The 27397-nt window shown below is 32.9% G+C and overlaps 3 protein-coding genes across 4 annotated transcripts in view; 2 read left to right on the forward strand and 1 right to left on the reverse strand.

Moving 5' to 3' along the window:
* Window positions 1-7929, forward strand: part of LOC140441316 (excitatory amino acid transporter-like) — a 114647-nt gene extending 106718 nt beyond the window's left edge. Inside the window, exon 10 of the mRNA XM_072531961.1 lies at window positions 7708-7929. Coding sequence (XP_072388062.1) covers window positions 7708-7782 — 75 coding nt within the window. The 3' untranslated portion in view covers window positions 7783-7929. The remainder of the gene's footprint in view (window positions 1-7707) is intronic.
* LOC140441317 (uncharacterized) overlaps window positions 1-27397 on the reverse strand; it is a 438896-nt gene that overhangs the window by 409395 nt on the left and 2104 nt on the right. The gene's annotated exons all lie outside the window — the stretch shown is intronic.
* LOC140441318 (guanine nucleotide-binding protein subunit beta-5-like) overlaps window positions 22319-27397 on the forward strand; it is a 56296-nt gene continuing 51217 nt past the window's right edge. The window contains exons 1-3 of one of the 2 annotated variants that reach the window (XM_072531965.1): window positions 22319-22493; window positions 23817-23949; window positions 24009-24145. In XM_072531965.1, the coding sequence (XP_072388066.1) occupies window positions 23835-23949; window positions 24009-24145 (252 nt within the window). In that variant the 5' untranslated portion in view covers window positions 22319-22493; window positions 23817-23834. Of the gene's footprint in view, window positions 22494-23705; window positions 23950-24008; window positions 24146-27397 lie in introns of those variants that run through there. The other variant, XM_072531964.1, reaches the window with a different exon arrangement.

Below are 27397 nucleotides of genomic sequence, written 5' to 3' on the forward strand. Positions count from 1 at the left end.
TTTTCACGGTGTCATGAGTACCATACCAGGTTTCATCCAAATAAACAATATTTCGTTTAAAAATAAAGTTTAAAATAATATAAAATATTATACTACCTACCCAAGTGTAAACCACTGGACGGTCGAAACAAAATTTATTGGGGTAAGTTACTTTATGGTTTCGGTCGCTCAGGCAAATATTGTTATCTTACGCAAAGAATGCATCGATGATAACTTTATCTGAGCGACTGTACATATTTTACCAGGCTCATCTAAATGTAAATATCGAAGAGAATATTAAAACTTTGTATTAATATACATCTCAGTCATTGATAATTTCGCAGTTAATAACTACTCCTGGTAGAGTACTTTTATTTTTGTATTGCCTGCTTTTATTACAGATAAATATATTTTTACACAGTCTCACCGAAATACGAGGCGACTATACAAAGTAAGGTAATTTACAGGAAAGTCAGTTTGTCAATTCTCTTTATATCAGTTCTCCGAATGTTTAGTGGAATTAAAAATCTATTCTTTGTTCAAAAAATAAAACCTTTCTCTCAGAGACTACCTGACCGTTAAGTCGTACATTGTATTAAATGAATTCTAGGAGTTGCTAAACCGGTGATTTAAAGGGACTTTGTGGTCCCTGACTTGATGTTTGGCGACGATTCAGTAACACAAAAATATATTCAAGTATCGGCCTTCAGTCGTAGCGGTTCGATGATATAAAAATTTTTCTCTCTTTGATTTTCACGCGGAAATAGTGTAATTATAATCTTAAACGGGATATATTCACATCTGTTCGCGATCAACGACATAGCAAGAAGCATTTATGGTCGGCTTTCGATGATAATTATTATATAAAATCGCATTTGTTAGAATAGTTGTGATCAATAAAATTGACTGGTAGCAGATTCAATACTTTCTTTATTGCCGGAAATCATCCTTACTTTGACCGAGATTATTTGGAATCGACGTCTTAATACGAAACCAACAAAACGCTTGGTTCCCTTTCTTATGTTTGGACGAAACATCACATCTCCATACATAATTTGGTACCCCTGGTGGGACAGCAAACGTCCTCTACAACACTACAGAAGCAAGGATTTCCAGTTAAAGAGTTCTGACTCCATCACCCACATCGAGATTTACGAAGACGCTGCTCCAAACCCGTGAGTCGTCTTCAAAAGGACCCTCTCCAACAGGTAACACCGTTTACAACAACGGTGGACTTATAAACTTTATTTATTTTCGCGTTACTCAGTGACTCTAACTCGATACAATTTCTATAAACAATTCTCACAGTGTTTATTTGTATTTTATATATTATCACTCACTATAATTTTTATACTCGTTCTCGTTTTAAGTAATACTTTCTTACTTACTATAATTTACGCATAATATGCAATTTTGAATGTGTTTATCAAAGTCGTATCCTACTATATTTATGACTAATTAAAAATTACTTATCGCATTCATTTACAGATATTTCACGATTTTTTTACACATTTATATAATTTTGAATTTGAATTTTTACACATTTTTTATAGTATAGTACAATTTCAATTTTCAGCCACGATCTTTTTTCTTTTTAATAACAAACATATCTTTCTATCTCTACACTGTACACTGGTGTTGTCTCAGTTTTGTTTTCGTTTTATTATCACATATTTTAATTTATACTAATTGACATGGATCTATTGAAAAGAGAGCGTGGCACATGCAAGTCTACAATCACTAGAATTTTAAATTGGATCAATAACTCCCTTGATATTCAAACTAACACCTTTGAATTAGATCACCGAAAAGCACATTTAGTTAATACCTTTAATAATTACAATGATATTTGCAATAAAATAGAATCTACTGATGCGGTCGACTTGCATACCGAAAATAGGGAAGAAATCGAGGATAAATACTTCTCTGCTATGTCACGAATTGACGGAAAATTATCTCAATTAACGCTCAGTAACTCATCTTCCTCCCCATCACATTCTCAATCACAGGAACCCGCTAGTAATTCAAATGTAAGGTTACCACCCATTTCCGTCCCCAATTTCAATGGTGAATACAGTGAATGGCTCTCTTTTTACCAACTATTTTCTTCTCTAGTAAAGGATAACAATAGTATCACAAAAGCACAAAAATTAATATATTTAAAATCTTCTCTTAAAGGTGAACCCTTAACTTTAATTGACTCACTTGAAGTTACTCACGAAAATTTTGATCTCGCAATAACTATTTTAGAAAAAAAATATGATAATAATCTCGCGATAATAAATTCGCATATTAACGCTATAATAGATTTCCCTACACTTTCAAAGAGCAATTATCATTCATTAAATGAATTCGTAAATGATTTGAAAAGACATATTGACTCCTTAAAAATTCTGCATGTTCCAATCGAATCGTGGGATTATCTCTTAATAAATATTATAATTAGGAAACTTGATTTTGCCACTAAACGGTATTATGGCGAAAGAAGGGATCGCGACAACACTCCCTCGATTGTCGAACTTTTTGAAATATTGAATGAACGGTGCAACATTCTCGCAGACCTAACATATACCTCTGACTCAAAACGAGAAAAATCACACGGCAAATATAATGCTACCTCTCTCCACCTCAACGCCTCTGCTACACTCCCATCTCGCGTTTATATTAAATGTAATTACTGCAATGATTCAGCTCACAAAATATATACATGCAGAAAATTTTCCTCTCTGCCACACTCTGAAAAATATAACTTTCTTAAGGCTAATCACATGTGTTCTAACTGTTTGGGTACAAAACACACCCATGCTGATTGTCCTTCACGAACTTGCTCAATCTGTTCCAAAAAACACCACACTCTACTGCATCAAAACTCCTATGCGCAAAATACCAATTATTCTGGCTCTTCCCATTCTCCGCATTCCGAAAATTATCGTTCTAACATAAATGGAAATCATTCACGATCTAACCATTCAACACAAAACCCTTCGTATGATAATAGAACTAAACATAACTCTTTTCGTCAACCAAATGATGCCAGTCCAACAACCTCACAAAACACCAATTCTCCTAGTCTCTCATATCAACATAAAAATACCACGCACTCCACGGAACCGCTTCGGACTAATAATGTCCAACCTTCTACTTCTAACAATTTTCCAGACAATGGAAACGACTCCAGCGTTGCTTTGAGTGCTACAAATAAGTCCTTTACATACTCTTCAGTTCTCTTATCCACTGTTCAAGTTAATTTGATTGACAAATCAGGAAGGCCCTTACTAATTAAGGCAGTCCTAGACTCTGGAAGCCAAAAAACGTTCTGTTCTCAAGAGTTGCTAAGTAAAATCAATTGCAAAATTTATCACAGGGAATTACAAATTTCTGGCATTTCACAAGGCTCTTTCACCTCGAACTTAATGGCAAATATTAATGTTCATTCTCCTAATTTAAAATCTCAGCATCTTAACTTGAATTGTGCAGTTATCCCAAAAATAACTTGTCAGTTACCTCAATTTCATATTCAACCCAATAAGCTCAATATACCCAAGGGTTTCACTCTTGCTGACAAGCATTTTTATCAAAAATCAAATATTGACCTTTTGGTAGGAGCAGATTATTATTATGACATTCTTCAACCAGGTCTCGTAAAGTTAGGACATAATCTCCCTACTCTTTTCAATACAATTTTTGGCTGGGCAATCGCTGGCAATGTTCCAAACTACGCTCAGTCTAAAAATAATGTCTCTCTATTTGTGCAAACTCAAAATACCCACTCTTCAGACTCAAACCTTGAAGCCCTTGTTTCTAAATTTTGGGAAACTGAAGATTGCCCCGGCGAAAAAATATTGTCCCCCGATGACCAATTAGCCGAATCAAATTTCATTAATCACCTCAAAATTCTCGAAAATGGTCGATTTCAAGTAAATCTACCTCAAAAATCTCCATCTGAGCACCTCAAGCTTGGTGAATCATTCCAAATTGCAAAAAAACGTTTCGAATCACTTGAAAAGAGATTTAAAAATGACTCCAATTTATATAATGCATACAAACATTTTATAGATCAATACATCTCCCTAAATCACGGTAAATATGTTCCTCTTACATACCACAACTCGCTAGATGAAAACAAATATTTTCTACCCCATCACTGCGTATTAAAGGATTCAGCAACCACCAAATTGCGCGTAGTGTTCGACGGAAGTGCAAAAACCACTTCTGGATACTCTTTAAACCAGATACTTCTTACCGGCTTTCAAACACAGCCAGATCTCTTTGATATCCTCTGTCGGTTTCGGCAATTTAAATTTGTTTTCATCGCCGACATCGAAAAGATGTATCGGCAAATTAATGTCAATCCCAATCAAACTTTTTTACAAAACATCCTTTGGAGAGATAGCCCACACGAACCCTTAAAGTGTATTGAGCTAACGTCTGTAACCTATGGCGTAACGTGCTCCAGTTTTCTAGCCACTCGCTGTTTAAAAGAGATAGCTACTTTAAATACCACAAAATACCCCCTTGGTTCTGATGCACTGTTAAATCAGACATATGTCGATGATATTTTATACGGAACCAACACTCTAGCCGAATTAGAAGCTGCATATCATGAATTAAATTCCATCTTAAACGGTCACAGTATCACTCTTCACAAATGGGTTTCTAACTCGGCTGAATTTTCTGCCAAATATATTCGGTCATCTCAGTCTAATTATGAAATAACCTCAAACAACTTAAATACCAATAAGGTCTTAGGTCTCTCGTGGTAACCCTTAGATGACTATTTTACGATTTCAATTCCGAGTCCTCCCGCTGCTGATAATAGCTTCACAAAAAGAAACGCCCTCTCAGCACTCGCCAAAATATTTGACCCCATAGGTCTCTTGGGATCATTCACTGTCACTGGAAAGGTATTTATTCAAAAACTTTGGCTCAATAAATTAAATTGGGACGATCCACTCCCTGAAACTCTTGCTAAAGAATGGAAAAGATTTATTAACGATCTCACTCTCCTGGAGTCTCTTAAAGTACCCCGTAATCTTTTTAACAGCAGGCAAATCTCTAAAATTGAAATACACGGATTTGCCGATGCCTCAAGTAAGGCGCTGTTTTATATTTTCGCACAATTTACGCTGATGATACTATCAGTTGTACTCTAATCGCATCCAAATCTCGTCTAGCTCCCTTAAAAACGGTATCCATTCCTAGATTGGAGCTATCAGCCATGTTACTACTGTCAAGGTTAACTAAAAAAATAAATTCCACCTTTGCAAATCGCTTGCACTTCTCCTCCATTAATTTGTGGACAGATTCACAAATCGCGTTATGTTGGATAAACTCTTCTGCCTCGCGCTGGAACACTTATGTAGCAAATAGAGTAACTCAAATTCAAGACCTAACATCAAATTTTTCTTGGAGACACGTTCGTTCTCATGAAAATGCAGCAGATTGTCTATCTCGCGGCTTGACCGCTACTGAATTTCTAAATTCCCGGATGTGGTGGAACGGCCCTGAATTTCTACTTAAAACGGACTTAAACCTAACGACATTTAACCCGAACTCTACCCAAGTATTATTACCGGACGAAAAGGTATCATCCCTTATAATCAGTTCAAAAATCTCAACGCAAGATGAATTTATCAATAATCTATTTTCAAGGTTTTCCTCTTACTCTAAATTATTACGCACCACTGCCTACATATACAGGTTCTCGTTTAATGCAAGAAACTCATCTGATAAAAAACTTGGTATTTTATATCCGGACGAATTGCGATCCGCCTCTATATCAATATTTAAGGCTATACAATCCCTAAAATTCTCTAAAGAAATCTTGGAAATAAAAACCCAAGGAATTACATCAAATAAGTCCTTAATTACCCTGAACCCTTTTTTGAATGCAGACGGACTTCTCTGCGTCGGTGGACGCCTAAAAAACGCTAATATCCCCTATGAACAAAAACATCCAATATTGTTACCATCTAACTCTCACATTATCAATTTATTACTAACTCATGAACATTGTCGTCTAGGCCACGCCGGACCGCAAACGACATTGTCCAACGTCAGACTTAATTATTGGCCTTTAAACGGACTTCGAACACTAAAAAAAATTGTAAAAAATTGTCACGTATGTTTTAGATTTCGCGCTAAACCTATGGAACAAATCATGGGAAATTTACCTAAGGTTAGAATTACTCCTTCTCGCCCTTTTCAAAATGTGGGCTGCGATTTCGGTGGGCCATTTCTTATTAAATCCTCTAAGTTAAGAAAGGCTCCAATGCAAAAATGTTACATATCTATTTTCGTCTGTCTAGCCACAAAGGCCGTTCACATAGAATTAGTGTCATCACTCTCTACTGATTCATTTTTATTATGTCTAAAAAGATTCATTGCCCGAAGAGGTCTTCCCTCTCTCATATATAGTGACAACGCAACCAATTTCGCTGGTTCAAAAAATGAACTTAAGGATTTGCGCGAATTTTTTAAATCCCCTAGTTTTTCAAATGACATGCAAAATTTCGCTGCACAAAATTTACCTCTTACCTCTTACCCTGAAAAAACATTACTACACTTACCAATTAATAGGCTTAACTTCCTTCAAAGATGTTCACAGATTCAACAGTCGTTTTGGAAACGATGGTCTGTTGAATATCTTAGCCAACTGCATAGTCGACCAAAGTGGTCCAAAGTAAGTGAAAATATTAAGATAAATGATTTAGTCTTATTAAGAACTGATAACTGTCCCCCTCTAAAATGGCCTACCGCGAGAGTCCTGGAACTTTTTCCGGGGTCAGATAATCATGTCCGCGCAGTTAAAATTAGAACTGCTACGGGAGAGACTGTTCGACCAATAACTAAATTATATCTCTTACCACAATTTGATTAGGTATATTTTCTTTCGAGTTTTTCTTTCTATTACGCTTTCAATATTATTTACCCATTTTTTACATAGGTACATATCTATTATAACTATCCGCAATTCGCGCGGGCGAGCTTATGTTCAAATCTCTTTAACATAAAAGTATTTATTTACAAAGTAAGGTAATTTACAGGAAAGTCAGTTTGTCAATTCTCTTTATATCAGTTCTCCGAATGTTTACTGGAATTAAAAATCTATTCTTTGTTCAAAAAATAAAACCTTTCTCTCAGAGACTACCTGACCGTTAAGTCGTACATTGTATTAAATGAATTCTAGGAGTTGCTAAACCGGTGATTTAAAGGGACTTTGTGGTCCCTGACTTGATGTTTGGCGACGATTCAGTAACACAAAAATATATTCAAGTATCGGCCTTCAGTCGTAGCGGTTCGATGATATAAAAATTTTTCTCTCTTTGATTTTCACGCGGAAATAGTGTAATTAGAATCTTAAACGGGATATATTCACATCTGTTCGCGATCAACGACATAGCAAGAAGCATTTATGGTCGGCTTTCGATGATAATTATTATATAAAATCGCATTTGTTAGAATAGTTGTGATCAATAAAATTGACTGGTAGCAGATTCAATACTTTCTTTATTGCCGGAAATCATCCTTACTTCGACCGAGATTATTTGGAATCGACGTCTTAATACGAAACCAACAGAACGCTTGGTTCCCTTTCTTATGTTTGGACGAAACATCACATCTCCACACACAGTGTGTGATATAAATATGCATATGCGTTCATTAATGATAATATATACATGTTTTAAATCATTAGGTATTTTCTTTACTATTTATTTTTTATTTTAGAGTAACGATGAAGCGTCCAGTGAGCTACTTTTAAAACAAAATAACGAAATATTAGAGGATACGCTTCCCAGTTAGATTTTAAAATTTCAGTATTATTTAGAAGAAATCTGTTATGGTACGGCCATGTTTCTATCTAAATTTGTGACAAAATGTAAATTTATTAATATATCTTTTAGTAATAACCAATATATTATTAAGTTGACAAAAGTCCATACATTGATAATGGGTTGACAGTTAAAAAACGGCCGCAAATATTTTTAATTCAATTAATAGTAAGTAGTTTTCGACAAATATTTTATTTCGTTCATTTATTTTTTAAATAAAATACGCTGCTCGTGGCGTATATGCATATTTTTTATATCAGAACTAATTTTTTTTCTTAAAATGATATAGGGTTGTCTGAGAATCGCGGTTTTAACAACTAGCAACCCTAATTTTCGACCATGTTTGCTCAGGCAAACTTATATCATCATATTAGCTTGAATTTGATATAAACAAACATGCATATACGTCATGGACAGCGTATTTTATTGAAAAAATAAATGTACGAAATAAAATTGTTGTCAAAAATCAATTACTATTAATTGAATTAAAAATATTTGCGACCACTTTTTGACTGGCAATCTATTATCAATGTATTCTCCTAATTTTAAATGTATCTAAAAAATGAGAGTTTGGTTATCTACGTTATGAACGCAGTGATCCTGTAGTGGGATCTTAGGCTATAAAATGTAAATAATTTTATACAAAAAATTAAATCTAATGGAAAACATCGATAGCATAGATAGAATAGTCTATTAAGTTCTTTGAATGACTATTTTGACTTATTACAACTGATAAATTTAAATATATGTTATAAAGAGATTGTTAATGTTTGAATTTGTCATATTCAAAGATATATGTTACTGTTAATGTTGTATTGCAGTGCTCGCATATTGGTGGGTCACTTTTTGAAAATAGGTAAGAGTGTGGAGTCTAGTATGGTCTAATCGTAATCGGTTAACTACACTCTGATTATGGCAATTTTTGTAAAAAGGTTTAGTCCCTATAACTGAGTCGCAGCTTAGACGTTGATGTTTGCCATTCGTTGTGCCAGACTTTGATTATAAGATGTTTGCATAATAAAAAGTTTTAAATCTTCTGGACCGCACTTTAACATTATTTCCGAGTCCGCACTAGACATTGCACTACGCGTACTTAAGTTTGCTTAAACACATGGGAAGGAATCCATATGAAGTCAACTGTTCTACCTTTTGCTTGATATATGTAAGGTTCTTCTTCTTCTTCATCTTTATTAGCAATTCTGCTTGTTCATTGACGGATTAATATTTCTATGGAAGGTTGTCACTCCATCTTTTGCACGGTCGTCCGACACTTCTGCCGATTGGCGATTTATCTCTTGCTATTTTGACGACACGGGTCTCCTCCATTCTGCTTATGTGGTTAGTCCATTCTTTTTTTTTCTATTTTGTGTCCATTCATTTATACACTGTACGTTACATTTTCTTCTAATGTCTTCACTTCTTTTTCAATCTCTCAGCGTATTTCCTGTAATTCTTCTCAGTACTCTCACCTCTGCCGTTTCCAGTAGCCTTTGCGTAGTGGCTGTGTCGGGTCTTGTTTCTGAGGCATATGTCATTATTGGTCTTACACTGGCTTTATAAATTCTTGACTTAATTTCAGTGTTAATCTGTCTGTTTCGCCATATAGTGTTATTAATGCATCCTGTCAGTCTATTTGCTTTTTGTACTCTCGCTTCTTTGTCCAGGTCTCCATAGCTAGACAGTGTAATTCCCAGGTATTTTATTTCCATTACTTGTTTAATACTGATGCCATCAATTTCTATTTTACATCTGGTTGGTTCTTTAGTGACTACTGTTGTTTTAGTTTTCTGAGATGAGATTGTCACATTAAATTCTTTTGATCTTATGTTAAATCTGTGGATCATCTTGGGCTATTAATATTGCGTCGTCTGCGTAACAGAGTATTTTTATTTCCTTGTTTCCATTCTGTATCCTCTTCCTTTGTTAACGCTTTTAATGATATCATCCATTATCAAATTAAGAGCATGCGGCTCAATGAATCCCCTTGTCTTATGTCTTATTCTGCTATCTATTTCTATAGGTTCTGTAAGTTGTCCATCTATTCTGACTTACATTTTGTTATTTTGGTAGATGTTTTCGATAGTTTTTATAATATTTAGGGGAACTTCTCTATTATATAGAAGATGGATTACATCTTTGAGTCTTACTCTGTCAAACGCTTTCTTTAGGTCAATCAGACAAAGAAATGATGGTCTATTATACTCTAGTGATTTCTCAGTAATTTGCTTTATAACGAATATTGCGTATTTTATAATTTTATTAATTAATGTTGTTAATTGTTCTGTCATTGCTGCTCCACAATATTTCAGTAATTCGCTTGGTATCCCGTCTTTACCTGCTGCTTTTCTGTTTTTCGGGTTTTTAAGTATTTTCCGAACTTCCTGTACTTCTTTAAGTTGTTCATTTGTGGTAATTTCTGCTGTTTCCGGTTCTAGCGTCGTTTGTTCTTCCTCTGCATAGAGCTTTTTTTAGGTAGTCAATTCACGTATCCTTTTTTATGTGTTTTGCACATATTTCCTTTTGCAGACCGTAAAAATCAAGTTCGATTTCTTTCGAAAAGCGTTCCCAATGATCATTTTTTATTTTTCTTATAAGTGCATGTGTTTCGTTTCTAATTGTCTTGTAATTATGGTATGCCTCTTGTGTTTTGGTTGACACGTGTTTCAGTTAAGCTTTTTTCTTTACATTTTTCCTTTATTTATGTACAAAACCATGGAGTTCTTCGCCTTGGGAACGATTTAATTTTATTTATATTTCTTTCTTTCTTCGACTCAATCACTTTCTGTGATATATGTGTTTCTGCTTTTTCGGTTATTATTTTTTGGAATAGGTAACTTGTGGAGTCATCCTGTAAGCTTTCGATTCTTATTTTGTGGTATATTCTGGTGTTTTGTTATCACATATATGTGATTTCATTCAGATTCTGCACAATACCAATTTATGATCGCTTCCTATTTCTGCTAATGTTAGTGCTCTTACACAAGATTGGAGAGGGTTGTAACTCTCTATTCGGTAGAATATAGTCTATCATAGACCTTTGTCCTCTACTGTTTTCAACAGTGTATTTGTATTGTTCTTTGTGCGGGAAAAATGTATTAATTATACGTATTTCGTTTATGTTGCAGATGTTCGTCAGAAAGTCCCCATTTTCATTTCCGATATTTTCATTATATCGCTGTTTTATTCTTGGAATTATATCATTGCCAACACGGGCGTTAAAATCATTCATAATTTTACACGTACTATTCTTTGAGAGGTATATTTACATTCTTGTACTTGGTGCAAAATTTTTCTGTGTACTAACAGGGCGACTCCTTCTTTGGCTCTGGTTTCTTTCTCTTGTAGTGCACATATATGTCTATATTTTTTTTTTCTATAAACTCTTTTGTAATTTCCTGCTTTCTTGTGTTTAGGGACTTTACCCTCCAAGTACCGATGCTAAGTATATTTCTCGTTTTCCATAAATTCGTTGTCCTCTTTCTCGCGTTAGTCGTTTTAATGAAATCATTCCTGTTCCGAGGCATAATCCTGTTTCTATGAGCTGTATGGTTTTAAAGTCTATCAGTAGGGTGCTAACCTGGCTGTAGACGTAAAGTTCTGATTTGATCATTTGTTTAATTGGATGTTTAGGATCTACTCGTTGAATTGAAGTACTCGAACTCAGAGAATCAGAAAGAATCGCCGCTTTAATTGGTATCATTAATAAATTTAATTGCTCGATAACGAACAAATAATTCGGCTGTGTATAAACTACAGTGGGTAGATAGTTGAAATTGACAACTTCATTGCTAGATTTTAAAGAATATGCTAATATTTTAGAGAAATTTTTATAAGATTGAGTAGTATATTTGACAAAATAGTTTTTTTTTTATAAGATTGAGTAGTATATTTGACAGAGGAGTATATTTGACAAAATAGTTTTTATTACAGAGGGATGCATTTCCGACTTGTATTTGCTTAAATATACATTACATTGTGGAATATTGATTGACCAAGGGATATGAGGATCGGCGATGATTGGATCGAATATATCGGAAAAATCAAAGTTTAATTTCTTAGAACATGTTCTAATTCTTTCATAGTATGGTTTTCTTAGTTTATCATTAGAATTAAAGAGTAGTCTATATTTATCTATGAAGGTGTTACTGTAAATAGGTTTTTCTGAATTACAGTATACCGAGGATGAATGTGTTGCATTCGCCTGTAGTAAAGGAGTAAAGGGATAGCTCACCAAGTTCAGCGTATGTGCTCTCAATAGGTGTATGTACTTCTAAATGCTCGCAGTACGGTTCTTAGACCATTATTATAAATTGTATCTAAATATTTTGAAATAGACTTTGTGGCAGAGGAATCATCGATGCATCCATAATAAAAGTTAGATCTGATTAACGATTTTTATACTGTTAGCATGCATTCGACGTAGTCCATATAACGGTTGCGCCTCGAGATGGCGAGACGAGAAGCTTCTGTAGATGTATCGAGCGCGGGAGAGATTGACTCGTCAAACAAACGAATTAGAAGTGGACTCCTCCAGAATATTCTAGTACATAATAACTTTTATATATAAGTAGCTCCGATATTAGCTAAGTTTAGTTGATAAGATATTTTCGTGCTGTAAATTTATAAATAAATATTATCTTAATTTATATAAATTAAGAATTGCTCGTTTTATTTAAAAACGGTACAATACTAATAATATTGTATTTTGGTCGGAACCCCATTTCCTGTTTGATAATGATTTTAAAATATTTCTTCTCTTATAGCAAGTTAATTGTAATTGCTTTATATGTTCTCGCCATATGTAGCCCAGTCTGGTTAAAAAAAAAAAGGTCGAAAAATGTTTCGCAGATATCTGAAGCTTTTAAGACATATGTTGGGCTTACTAGATGACGAATAAATGAAAAGATATTCCTACTTTTACCTTGCGTTTTTTTAAACAATAATTTATGGTCACAATTTGATTTTTTGTCTATAAGTTTTTTCCCTTATATTTTAAATAAACAATATTTATATCATTTTTTTTATATCAAGAATATCTTTATTTTCCCGTTTTTTCAATTAAAATTGATAAATAATTTACGAAGATATCTGCAAAAAAGCAGTTTTTTGCACTAATTTATAAATTTAATTAATTTTTTTATTAACAAAATAAAATGTTATTAATACATTTAAACATCGAGGAAGTACTGTCCTTTAAATTTGTGCGAAATTTCCCACAATCAGTCAAATAGTTTAAAAGTTATTTAATTTGTTTATCCCTGAGGCTAATTATTTAAACTATTGAGCTTGCCCTATGCATGACGGTAGACACATTTAGTAAATTTCATAGGATTCTTTAAGACTTAGACTATCTCAGAAGTTAATTGCATATTGCGTTTTCATCGAAATTATTTATAAAATAAACGTTTGAAAAAGGGATATGTTTTTTACTTATAAACAGTTGTAATAACTTCTATATTTTTCAAGCTACAGCTTTACTAAAAACTTAGAGCCCTTCGAAACGAAGTTACTTTCGAAAGATCAACATAGGGAAGTTAAGAGGATAACTGTTTCAGCTCCGTTTTTGTTTTCGACATCAGAACTTCAAATTGAAACACGTAGAAAAAATTTACATTATCTCGGCCTCCATTGCAGCTGGAAGCCTCTTTTTTTATTCTGGGGTAGCTCGTCGAAATATGAATAACTACATAGTTTCCACTGGCCGGAAAATATGGGAAACCTCGGAAAAATTGAGTCGATTTGAAATTCACCGTATATACTTACTTTTTTTAAATTTGGCTGGAATAGTCTGTCGCAGCATTAATAATGATGACATAATTTTCACCCCCCATAAATCTCAGAAAATCCCGGAAAATCAACATATATTTTTTCATTTTATATCAATGATGTAATACTACTTATATATTTTATAAATTAAATTTCAGGTAGTTTTTTAGGGAGTAGTTATGTAGGGAGCCAGTTACAAAGCTCTCCTCATAATGTTTATAAACAATGGAGATATGATTTAAAAAAAAAATAGTCGCTAACTTCGTCCCTATTGGTCTTAGGTTTATTTTTTTTTTTTTTCAAATGTGAGTTTTTTTACCAGCTGTCCAATGGTTGTACGTACAAGTCTGTAGCTTGAAAAATATAGAAGTTATTACAATTGTTTATAAGTAAAAAACATACCCCTTTTTCAAACGTTTATTTTGAAAATAATTTCGATGAAAACGCAATATGCATTAAACTTCTGATATAGTCTAAGTCTTAAAGAATCCTATCAAATTTGCTAAATGTGTTTAGCATCATGCATAGGGCAAGCTCAATAGTTTAAATAATTAGCCTCAGGAATAAACAAATTAAATAACTTTTAAACTATTTGACCGATCGGAGGGAAATTTCGCACAAATTTAAAGGACAGTAATTCCTCGATGTTTCAATGTATTAATAACATTTTATTTTGATAATAAAAAAGTTAATTAAATTTATAAATTAGTGCCAAAAAACTGCTTTTTTGCAAATATCTCCATAAATTATTTATCAATTTTAATTGAAAAAACGGGAAAATAAAGATATTCTTGAGATAAAAAAATGATATAAATATTGTTTATTTAAAATATAAGGGAAAAAACTTATAGACAAAAAATCAAATTGTGACCATAAATTATTGTTTAAAAAAACGCAAGGTAAAAGTAGGAGTATCTTTTCATCCATTCGTCATCTAGTAACTCCCACCTATGTTTTAAAAGCTTCAGATATCTGCGAAAAATTTTGCCGTGAAATCGATGATTTTTGCATAACCAGACTGGGCTAATTAGTTTGTTGTCAAAGTGCATTGCTAAAAATTGAATATGAGGATTAATGTTATTGGTTTTCCGTATAACGTAAGATTGGCGTAGTATTTATATTTTTTAACAGCTTTTCTGCTGAGATGATGAAAATTAACGTGGATTATTAAATATGTGATCACACTGCACTCGATTTCGATTTGACACAATTTCCAGGATAATGGCGATCACACACAGGTTACATGGATGAATAAAAGTTGGAAGCATTGAATTTAAATATCCACTGCTAATTAAACACAGATTTTACGTTAATTACACCGGATTAATTACACATGTTTTACAAAGATGACTACTCGTTCACAGATAGCAAAGAAATGAATTTTTTGTAATAGAAAAACTGCGAATAATTTTATTGACAATAATGAAAGAAAAACTGGTGCCATCTGGCAAATGATATCGTTAGATATAACGTAGTTGTTTTTAATTTAATAGAAAGTTACTGTGGTTGTCTACGGAGTCGGACCAAATTGTTGTTTTCCACAACAATACATACATTGTATGTATGTTGTTATACACATTGTTTTACAATTGTAATATATTGTAAGTTTCTGGAAAAATATTTCTTTTTTCACCAAATCCTTGAAAAACTGTACCTATGTTTAGGTACCTTTAACACATGATAGGGCACTATTGCCTAAAAATAAAATATTTCATTTTTAGTTAAGTTTATTATGCCGTAGGTTTTTGTATTAGAATTTAAATATATATCTAGTAATGTACATAAGGTAAAACTATACAAATAAAACTTTAGTTCTAATATTCCCCTAAATATTTTTAATGTAGCATGGTGTCAAATTATATAAGTAATCAAAATATATGTTATACATTTGGTACTGCTTTTAGTATTAAATTATCTTCTACTTTTAATAAATCTCCGTAAGGTCCTGTGTTGGTAATGATTTTAACCAATCCTAGAATCACTGTAACATTAAATAAACAAAGGACGGACAAAATAGCCAGCATTACAATATCTAAGTGAAGTTAAGGAAGGAAGACCTATAAATTAAAATAACCTCAAGCACTCAACTTTCAGTCATATACGCAATTTGTCAAAAAAAAACATAAAATTCATGTTTTCATTTCATTCAAGTTCGGAAGTCTGAACCATATGTAAAACTATATATATATATATATATATATATATATATATATATATATATATATATATATATATATATATATATATTTCTAAAGTATTCAACTAGTGAATTCAGAGGTTTAATCGGTCATTCAGGTTGGCAAATAAAAAAAGAAGTCAACTACTTCATAAGTTTATCGAAGACGTTTCGCTTTATACTTCTAAAGCTTCATCAGTTCTCTAAAATATAAAAGATGACATAGTAAATGTATATATATATATATATATATATATATATATATATATATATATATATATATATATATATATGTTCCGAAAGGTTTCCGCAGTTAGTACACCTAGAGCTAAGATTAATACTATTATAGGATTTAATATTAAATTCAACAGTCTTCCGGGTTAAACCGCGTCGTTTATCCTTATATAGGCCAAACATATCGTAGAATAAAAAATAGAATCTATGAACATTCTATTTCTTATTAAACATTCCAAATTGTCTAAATAAAAGAGACGACGGCATATGGTTACTTGCCACTTAGAGACCTCTCATAAAGAAAATACTGTCCGCTCCACCCGTCAATCAAAATCCTACTGTCAGCAATGTTCGCGCCAAGTCCCGCTCCAATCCTCACGCTGGCCCCCACGACAACCTCCACCCAAGCCACGTCACCATCGACGGTATAAATGACCCAGTGCATTGATTAGTGTCTGGAGGCTCGAAGGGGATGTCGAAAGCTGTCTTATTGAATGAATCTGGTTAATTGTTGATTTGCAACTGTGTAAACTTTCATAGAGAATTTTTTCTAGTATTTTGTAAGCGCTTGTTAACAGGGTTATACTTTTGTAAATGTCAGTTGTCACACTGGAGCTGATCGCCTTTTTTATGTAACGGGCCTATCACGCCTGGAGACCTTTCACAGGGCATGGTCTCATTTTGCCAGACAAGAAGTAAAAGTTTATGCAGTGCTTGTAGCAGGGCATCGCCACCATTCTTGTAGAGCTCACTACAAATTTGATTAGTTCCTGGCGCTTTATTATTTTTAAGCATTTTAATGGCTTGTGCAACCTCTTCGATGGTAGGTTGTCTTTCGTTTGGGTTGAATAGATTCCAATCAATATATATACAATTTTGTGTAGGTATTGACAAAAATAATGAAAAACTGCGAACTTTGTTTCGGAATATTTGGAACAACTTTTGCTTATAATTTTTTCCGATGTCTTTAACGCGAAGCAGAATATTGAAAATTTACCCTGTTTGTAGATTCGCAGTAGGCGGCGTTTAAAATTTAAATTTCAGTTGGGTATCTTAAAAAATGTGGACCTTCCACCTGTATGACTGTGCAAAACTTCAAATCTAAGAGAGTGCTAAGAAAACACAAAATAGAAACGATATTTAATACCGACAGAAAAATCTCAACCATTTTAGCATCTGCCAAAACAAAAAACATTGTTAGAAACTCAAGGAGTATACGAGATTCCATGTGGGGACTGTGATAAATCGTACATCGGACAGACCAATCCAAGGATCAATGTTAGACGAGAAGAACATCGAAATGCCATCGAAAGGAGAGAAAAATCTTCGTCCCTTGCCCAACATGTCTCAAACACAGAACATACAATAAACCTGAACCAAACTACGATGCTAGCTAATATTGAAATTAAAAGAAAACGCGAAATCAGAGAATCAATAGAAATAGAAAAAAATCCCAATAGCCTAAACCAAAGAGATGATGCTCAAAGGATTCCAACAACATGGAAAACGGTAATAAAGAAAAAGTCAAAAATACATCAGACCACAACACCGACTAGTAGGACTCCTCCTACCTACACACGGACAGGACCAATCACAAGAAGCCTTGCGGCTATAAAAAGTAAACGCATCGACCAGAAGAGTCAGTTAACTTCAAGCATCAGCGAGAAGCGCTACTACCTGACTGGACAATAGCAAGACCTTGCCGAAACGTCAAAATAATGGTTTCTATCAAAACTAACGCGGAATTATTAATGTTTGTATTTTGAGAACGATTTCCGAAGTGGAAATTGAAAAACGTCAATAAACTTACTTTAACCTTCAATTGTGGCTTATTCCCGTTAAAAGAGTAATTACTTTATGAAAAATATATTACGCCGATTCTTAGACCTTCCGAATATAAATATAAAAGTTCATAACAATCAGTCAAGCCGTTTCGGAGGATTATGGCAACTAATTATGTGACACTAATATGGCTTTTAAAAAGTAGGGTTGTTGATAGAAGAGTGAAAATTAAGGGCTCTATGTATTTTTGAATGCCACGTCATAAAAAAATAAAAAAAATTTGTTCAAAAAATTTTAAAAATGTTTCGGATGGATCACCCTTACCACTTAGGGGTATGAAAAAGAGATTACGACCGATTATCATACCCAACGAATATACATGTAAAATTTCTAAAAATCAGTAAAGCCGTTTAGGAGGAGTATGGTCTTCCCATTATTTCCCAACTAAAAAAACATTCACATGTCCAAAGATATTTACTACTACTGCAAAACCAGTGGGCTTTTTTCAATAACCTTGCATCAACAGGTGCACACATCGAGAATATGGATTTTGAATGAAGTTTAAATAAATTTTACCTAGTTTATTTAAATAAATTCATATCCAACTAGTCAGTTCCTTACTATCTAAAAAAATGAAATCAAAACATCTGTAATACCTTACCATATTACAAGATTCATAAAACAACAACACAAAATAATACTCAGTAGTAAAAGCAGCAAATATAAGTGTGTTAATATAAAAATAATTAAGATTATTATTAATCAAAACAGAATTTTAGTTTAGTAAGTAAATATGTGTTTTTAATGCATAAATCTATTATATATAATAATTACAATAGTATGGTAAAGAAAAAGAAGAAAATTTTTTATCATTTAAATCTGATTTTTAACAAACTCATGAAATTTTGACTTACTTCCTTATGGAACTGAGGTATAGATATGTTTATTTTGATATTTCAATTTCCACAATAACAAATCCATATCAAAATACTGTTGTTGATTGTCTCCTTTCTACAACACAAGAAGCGGGCCAGACGTTGGAACTGGCTTAGTATGTAGACTAGGAGTAAATAATCCTTTGTCAAAACAATTTTCCAAGTTGAACTGGTAGTATTAATGCTTGTTATATTTAATGGCACTTTATTTTACGTTGCACTATAGTTACAAAGATTGTAGTTTACAAAAGTGTTTAACTAACACTAACTATTTTATTTTCTGCTATGTGTATGAAGGTAAGGTTTACATAAAGCGTGTGTAAGAACTATCCTACTTGAGGATCGAGTACGAAGTCTAAGGGAGGAGTCTGGTATTTAACTAGTGTTCAGTACAAAGACTGGATACAAAGTCTGATAAGAGTAAAAGCCGAGAAAGAAGTCTTGAGTAACTACTGTTCAGTGGGAGCACCGGGAACGAAGTCTCTGAATGTCGCTTTGATTCAACCTTTTATAGGGAAAAACAACCACCAATCTTTCAACAATTATAACGAACTTTAACGTTTTTAACGAACTTTACATGTCCCAAACAGTGGGTTCTAAAAACCACTTTTTTTATACATTACGCAGAAACTGCATAAAAACAATAAGACTAAATGAAAACCGAATAGATATTGTTGACCCAGCTCTAGGTATATAAAAAGCTTGTCTTTTGTAACGAATTAGCGAGGCGGTTGGCAGTTGTGGTCGTAAAAATGAGTTTTTTATATTGAGGAGGGGAGAATTGCAGTACATTAATATCAAAGTGTTTTGAATATTAAAATACACAATCTGTTTTAGCGGGAGTCAACGGAAAGCGGACGAGACAAAAACTAGTTTTATTTGAATTAAAATATATCAACAATAAGAGAATATATTTTCGTGTTTTCTTAATAATTATTGTAACAGAATAATGAGGGATTATTAGGGATACGTTAAGGCTTAAACAATATAAACTTTGAGAATAATTTATTAAGTGGAACTGAAATTATCAAAATAAACCCACTATCAACCAAAATTGTGGTTAACTCCTATTATAGAAAGTAAATAACATTAAAATAACACAGTAAAATAGCATTAGAACAATAGTTTTCAAATAATTGTAAGAAAATAAAAAACCCACAAATAACACAAAAGCAGAAATTAAAAACAAAATACATAGGTCATAACTACTAACTACTATCATTTAATCATAATAAGAGCAATGACAAAGTTTAAGGATAACCACACTAATAATACAAAAATTTGGTGTGAGGATCACTTTTAACCATCTTATAAAATTCATTGTGACAAAAATAATACCAGTAAATTAAAAAAGTAACTATTTCATTAAGTTGCTTATGGTGGACATTGAACTAAGTTATGAAATGAAACCAAAACATTGAAGAAACAAATATGGCTATTATTATTAGAGGTACTGCATTTGAAATACTTGGACAAACCTTAGAAAAAAAGCTTGAAAATAAAGAGACCTGGTGTTAGTCAAACGAAGTTCTAATGTTTTGACATCCTTTTTATGATTTCACCAAATCATAAAAATGATGCCAACACATTAGATACTCATTTCAGGAAAAAATAAAATATGCTTTCAGACTCAGTACATTAGTTTTGATTAAATCTTTAACTAGATAGAAATTCACCAACAAATTTTGTATTTAACTTTAAAAGTTGGTCTATTCATTATCATTAAGGTGGGTCCTCACTTAGTAACATAACATGTTATCCACAATGTTATTCAACATGTTACCGAAATTCTACTAAAAATTAACATATAAGTGTTATTTCAGCAAGTTATTTGTTAGCAGTCAGTAAGTGGTAAAGATAAAAAAATGTTGTCAACATGTTGGTGCCACATGTTGGTACTGCATAATGTTTTTGAATCTATTCTTCAGTTGCAATTTAGGCCAGAAGCAAGTGAATGCAGGACATATTTTGTGTGATTTGCTTTGATATTTTTTGAGTTTTGTGGAAAAATGGAGTGCTCAAAAGAAGAGACTATGCATTGAATTGATTTATTTAAGGACAAGAGCATGTTGTGGGATTGCCTTGACAAAGGTTATAAAATCGGAAAATTAAGAGTTATACAGTAGTAGTAGATTAAGGTGCAGGAGAAAAATATTAAAGGAGTAATACGATAAATTTAGAAAGAAGTTAAGAAAATAAATCTCATTCAGGAGTCGGAATTAATGACATTTAAATGTGACGTTATCTGTATTTAAAAGTTTGATGTTTTTAAAAAGTTAAGAACAGGCAGCGTCCCACTCTTGAAGGTTCAAATTATGATAAGAACTTACAATATTTAATGTAATTATATGTTTATGGTTGTTTTAAAATTTCTTTTCTCAAAAATTGAAATAATTCAAAACTTTGCACGCTAAAACTACACAAACGGCAACCGCGAGAAGTACATCATTTTTGTCGGACATGTTCAAATGGACTGAGGTATTAAAATGTTACTGCTTGCAATTTCATAATTGCAATCCCAATATCCCAATGAGGACGTTCCAACACAAAAGTTATCAACATATTAAAAACATGTTGCCAACAAGTTTCGGTAACATGTTATTAAGTGAGGACGGGCCTTTACATTAACAAGCAGCAAACTTTTATATTCTCTTGGTACTGATAAGAACTTACTTTAATATAAATTATTTTTAAAAGGATACGAAACATGGTTCTTTCCCATTTTTCAACCATATAAAGTTCGGTAACTAAAAGGTATCTGAAGTACCAATAGTTAATAAATTTTTTAACTGCTTCTATCATTATTTAATTCTTCTGGCTGCCTTAACACTTACAATTTATAAAAAGCCAACAATTAATATTAATGATAACTGATAACAAATAATATGATTGAAGTTTGACTTTGACATGACAGAGTAACAGTAGATCAGATACCGATGTCAGACACACATCGTGTACACCAGTGCAGTAGTTATTTATTATCAGATCTATTCTGTAACTTTTAATAAATCGAATAGAAATGACCAAGTCGAATCGTAATTACCTGAAATCGGAATGTTGGATATATATCGCGTCGTTTTTGTGTTTGGATTGGAATTCTGTAACTCACGTCGTAATCGGTGTAAATGTAAAACGCCAACTTCTACTTGACGCGCTCAGAAGGTGGTGGCAACCCCGCACTAAAAAGAGAAATAAGTGTTCTGTGATGTTATCTTACTGGAAAGGCTAGTGTGCGCGAAAAATTAATCAAAAAAGAAGATTATATTTCAAGCTTGTCAAGTAGTTTTGATTTGTTTTGGTTAAGTTTAAAAAGTTCGTTACAAAAATACAAAATGGCAAGCGAAACACCAAAGAAAAAGACATCTGCTGAGCAGTTAAATTATTTAGTAAACTTTATCTAAATAAATAACACCACAGACTAAAAAATGTCAGACTAAAAAAGTCAACAAATAAATGTCAAAACAAACGTCAAGACCAATTTCCATGTCAAAACTTTATCTCGACAGAGCTTGTCTAGTCGACATCAATTTCTACCATCGAGTTAGAATCTATGGAGAGGGCATCACGTGACTAAAAACGACCTCACTTCGGCCATATTGTTTTGCCACTTTTGACAGATCGTATATGTTTATTTACTTTTGTTATTTTTCGAATATTTTTAGTTTTATAATACTTTTATAGAAACTGTAATATATTGTGATAGTGTATAATAATGGTTTCTTGTTCTCAACGTAGTTGCAGTGGCAGAAGCAATATTAATAAAAAATCTTCAGGAATAACGTTCTACAGGTTAGTATACAAATATGTAAACAAAGGAATGGCCCGTACTTCAGAGAATAAATTAAGAGTATTTGACTGTATTAATTTATCTTTATGTATAATATATCGTGTTTTTTGTGTTTACCGCGGGATAAATAAATCATAGTTTATTAAAAATGTATTGCACTTTGTAGATTATGATTAAATCTCCTGAATAACTACTCATATTTTTATAGTAGTTTTAATATTATTGAGTCCGGCCATGATCCCACCGCCATATTGGTTTCACAGTTAGCCACGCCTACCTACGCCGTTTTTAATACACACGTTAATATGCTCATAGCTTCTCCATAGATTCTAACTCGATGATTTCTACACAACATTCCGATAGTAGAAGTCGAGATGAGTTACAAAATACCGATTCCTATAATTCCGTTTCGACTTGCTGACCTCTATTCGATTTGACTTATTTCTATTCGATTTGTAATTACAGAATAGGGCTGTTTTATTATATCTATGGTGTACACTGTAATTTAAAATTTTAAAGATTAATAATTTGGTAAATTTGAAATAATTTAATCTATTCTTCAACTAAAAGTACGAATAAAATAGTGCATAGTATGTCTATCGTTACCGTAAATAAATTAATCCTGGTTAATTTTTCTATGCACACCAGATAAAATTTCATCGAACAGTAGGTTCCGTTTAAAACATGGTTGATTCCGTCTGCGCGAACGAGATGCGCGTACTTATCTTGACAAGCAGAGTGGGCATTCTGATTGTTTATTATTCTGTGCCACACGAAGTCACTTACTTTTACTCCCTAGGGAGTGAAAGTACCTTGTCTCTCTAGGGAGAAAAAGTACGACTTTGCTCCTTACAACGAGGGCAGGAAATGTATACTTTGGATAAAGGTAGGTAGAAAATACTTTTTCTCATAAGAGTTCTCATATATTTCATAAGGGTCAGTTTAAACCCATAAGTAAAATCCTTTTTTTCGGAAAATTTTCAAATTTCATTATTTCTAATTAAAAATAATTTATTCATAGTCCCCAAACGGGGAGAAATTAAATGATATGGTTATTTATTCGATTTACAGATTTTGATACACAGAAAATTGATATATAATTTTAGCGCTGCACCGAAAACTTACTTTTTAATTTTTTCATAACTCGAAAACGGAAAATCCGCTAATGAAATTTCAAACTGTATGACGCTGTCTATGAGATATTGTATCCTTGATTTTAGACGTACTTGTGCTTGTACTTGCTTGTACCAACTTGTACTTACTGATTGTCAATGTCAAATACTGTCATCAAAGGTAAATATTGATTTTTGAATATCTCTTCCAAGTTTTGAAATATTAAAAAAATGGAAAATGAACAAAAAGATGCCAATGTGGAAACAATTGAATCATTAACTAAAGAAACTGAGATCCTTAAAAAGAAATTAGAAGATGAACGACAAAAATTAAACGATGTTACATGTAAGTTAAAATGTTTTTAATACATTATTATTTCAATTCAATTTCTCTTTATCTTACAGTATCCCAAATTGCGGAACGATTAGATATTATTAATTATATGAATATTAAACCCAGACGAACATTAAAAGGACATCAAGCAAAAGTTTTGTGTTCAGACTGGTCTCCAGATAAGAGGCATATAGTGTCTTCTTCACAGGTTATTGTTTTAACAGTATTTAATTCTTACCAGCTATGAATATCAAATAATAATAAGAAACTGTTCCATGTTTTATTCCAACAGCGTATATATTAACAGAACTTTGTTAAATTCCAATGCAGGTCTGCATTATGATTCACCATTGTGATATTGTCAATTGAGCATTGTTGTTGATTTAACATCTATCCAACTGAAAAATTTATAATAAATAATTAAAATATATTTGACCCTTTTATTAATTTCTGACTGTAATAATTATTACTTATAATTCCACAATTATTTTTTCTTTTCTTGGCAATGCTGATAATAATGAAATTCACAGTAGTGGAAACATTATCAATGGCAAAAGATAGATGATAGTTTGTAGTTGAGTATTATAATCAGATTTATATAATTTGTTCTCAACATTGATTGATTTTACCTGGTGAACCACTGGTTGGGATAAAATATAGAGTAATGTTTCTTACATTTCCATTTAGTTTAGATTTTGTATTTGTTGGATTTCACTTTATTGCGTGGTGCTCATTTTTCAAAATGACATTGGTATTAACATCATGACACCTTCTCCATTCATCTGAATTTCAGTCAACAGTCAAAATTTATGTTTGTCTGCATTGATACATACATACCGAGTCTGTGTTGCAGATTTGTTTGTGTTTTTCCCACATTTCTAAAATCTCGCCTGTGTATGGCACGGGTCACTCAAGAAGAATATCCCCACAGTTTCTCCTGCTTGTCATAGAAGGCGACTAAACAGAGAAGTAGTCACGCTCGTACCCTGTCGTGACCGCTAATTCTTGCTAAGCTGAGTGCAGCGGGGCGGGCTGAGGACTGCCCATCCTAAAGTTATAATAATAAAAAACCCTATCAGGCTACATCACAGAACGTTTTCAGAATAACTATTCCATCATCAGTGTTATCTGGAGGTACATGTTTAGAGCCACTAAATAAAAAAAATCTAAGTAAATCTAACTCAAAGTAAATAATATAACATTTAATGGGTTTTTACCCATGTATTTAGTGGCTCTAAACATGTTTATCCAGATAGTACTGATGATGAAATAGTTATTCCAAAAACATTCTGTGATGTAGCTCGATAGGTTTTTTTTGTTATTATACCTTTTGTAAAGAAATTTCTAAATTTTTAAATTTTTTATATAAAAAAAGAGTCTTGTGAATACTTTTCTATTATGGAAGAATTTGAGATATACCAAAAAATAGTACAAAATCCTACCAGATTGTTGGTGGATATCCCCAATATACACAAAGGCATAAAAGTGGTAGTGGCAAAACTGGAAAAAACCTCTCAACCATTTAAGAAAGACCTACTAATAGACTGGCTAAAGAAACAGATACGAGCAAGCTGAAAAGATGATGGTGGGTGCAGACACCCAGACTGATCCGTGGCATGGAGGCCCAAAAGTAAACATCACAAATATAGAAAAAATCAAGACCTTTGTAGACTGGGAGGCCTTAGTGGGCCACCAGTGGGAGGAAAAAGTTTTCACTAGAACAAAGGTAGTTATCGGAAACCTGATTGAAACACACAACAAGACTATGAAAGGGTCTTCGTTGAGCCAAGGGATGTGTCCATGCAGAACAGTATCCAAAGATTGTACAAGGACAGATACCAGGAACTGTTAGGTCTAGATACGAGGTGCTAGAGCTATCAACAACGATAAGAAATAAAGAGACTCAGATTAGAAAGATCTTAAAAAATCAAACTAACAGGGGACCGGAAAAATCTTTGGGAAAACCTTCTGATGGTAAAAGAAGAGAGGGGTCTGGGAGGTAAAGTGGCTTTACATCACGTCAGCTTGTGTCGGCTTATCATAAGAGACTTCAGGAAGATGTGTGAGGCCTTTTTCCAGGAGACGGAAATGGAGGTACTAGTCTACATGACGACACAAAGAAAAGAGCGTCCTACTTATGGTATGATAGTCTCCAAAAAGGATAGAGATTACAAAAAGATTTTGTAAACGGTAGGGGCGAACTTTGGAACGAATGGATCTCTGTGGCGGACCTCGTAGTGTTAAACCAACTTTTGTGAGAGGTACATCGAAAATCATATAGATATTACCATAGCAAGCAACGGTGTTTTCCAAGATTATAAATTGGGAGGTACTGGATGATAACCTTTTCACGTTTTATCGGTACATCACGAAGGGCTACTTTTGTTTTGTGCTGAGAGCTGGGGCCGTGAATAAGTAAATAAAGAAAGGACTGTAAGGGGTAGCTGCAAAGAAAGAAATAAAAAAATACTTACAGAGATTTCCTGGGCAACAAACACAACAAGGATTCTAAACTATTGCTGTTAAACGATTTTTAAAATAATCCTCTTGTTGGATAGAAAGAAAAGCTTTTCTTTCCTAAAAAAATTTAAAATGTGAAAATCGTTTTAAAGGAAATAATTTTAAACTCCTGGTTTAAAGAGAAACATTACATATTTATTATTATTTCACATTAACAGTTATTACAAATAATATTAACAAAATTTATCAACAAACCTCACAGTGGCGCTATTTGTAGCAATTTTTTTATTGCCTTGTATCACTGGCTGGTGTATTTCCTTTAAGAAAGTACTTGTGATTGGATACAAATCAAAAACACTGTCCCATACAAACTGCAAATGGTCTGCGGTGACCTATGGAAACACAAAATGGACAAATCTTGGGTAGGTCAAATACTGAATCATGCTTCGGATTATCCTGGATGACAACAAAATGCACTCTTCAAAACTCGGCCGCTCAATTCCTGCTTAAAACCATGTGGTCCTCTCAAAATGTTTGAAACGCTGCTTTACAAAATCCTCATATAGGACACAGCACAACAAATCGGTGATTAACTAACTCAACCAAGACTGCCAAATAGCACCTTGAGCTCAAATTCACCTCTCAACTCAAAAAAATTGCCGGCTTTGAAGAACTACACGCCGAGAGCTTATAGCTTATCTCTCTTCCGAATCGAAACTGCTTCTCCTCCTGCTACTATACTACACTTGAAATTCCGATAACCAAAACGAATAACGAATTTAAAAAAAAAATCCGGACTCAAACAATAAAACCAACTGCTTTGGCGGCGGGTCATCTGAGAGTGACCTCATCCTCTCAAAATCGGTCTCTTGTCAGCACACATTTTCTCACCAACCTAAGTGGAAATGTTTATATTTATTTAACCCGCAATATTAGGCGGAATCAAGATCAAAAGAAATACCAATCTGTGTTTTATAAACAAGACTAAAAATTTTATAAT

Source organism: Diabrotica undecimpunctata, chromosome 5, assembly GCF_040954645.1.
Source record: "Diabrotica undecimpunctata isolate CICGRU chromosome 5, icDiaUnde3, whole genome shotgun sequence".
NCBI lineage: Eukaryota > Metazoa > Arthropoda > Insecta > Coleoptera > Chrysomelidae > Diabrotica > Diabrotica undecimpunctata.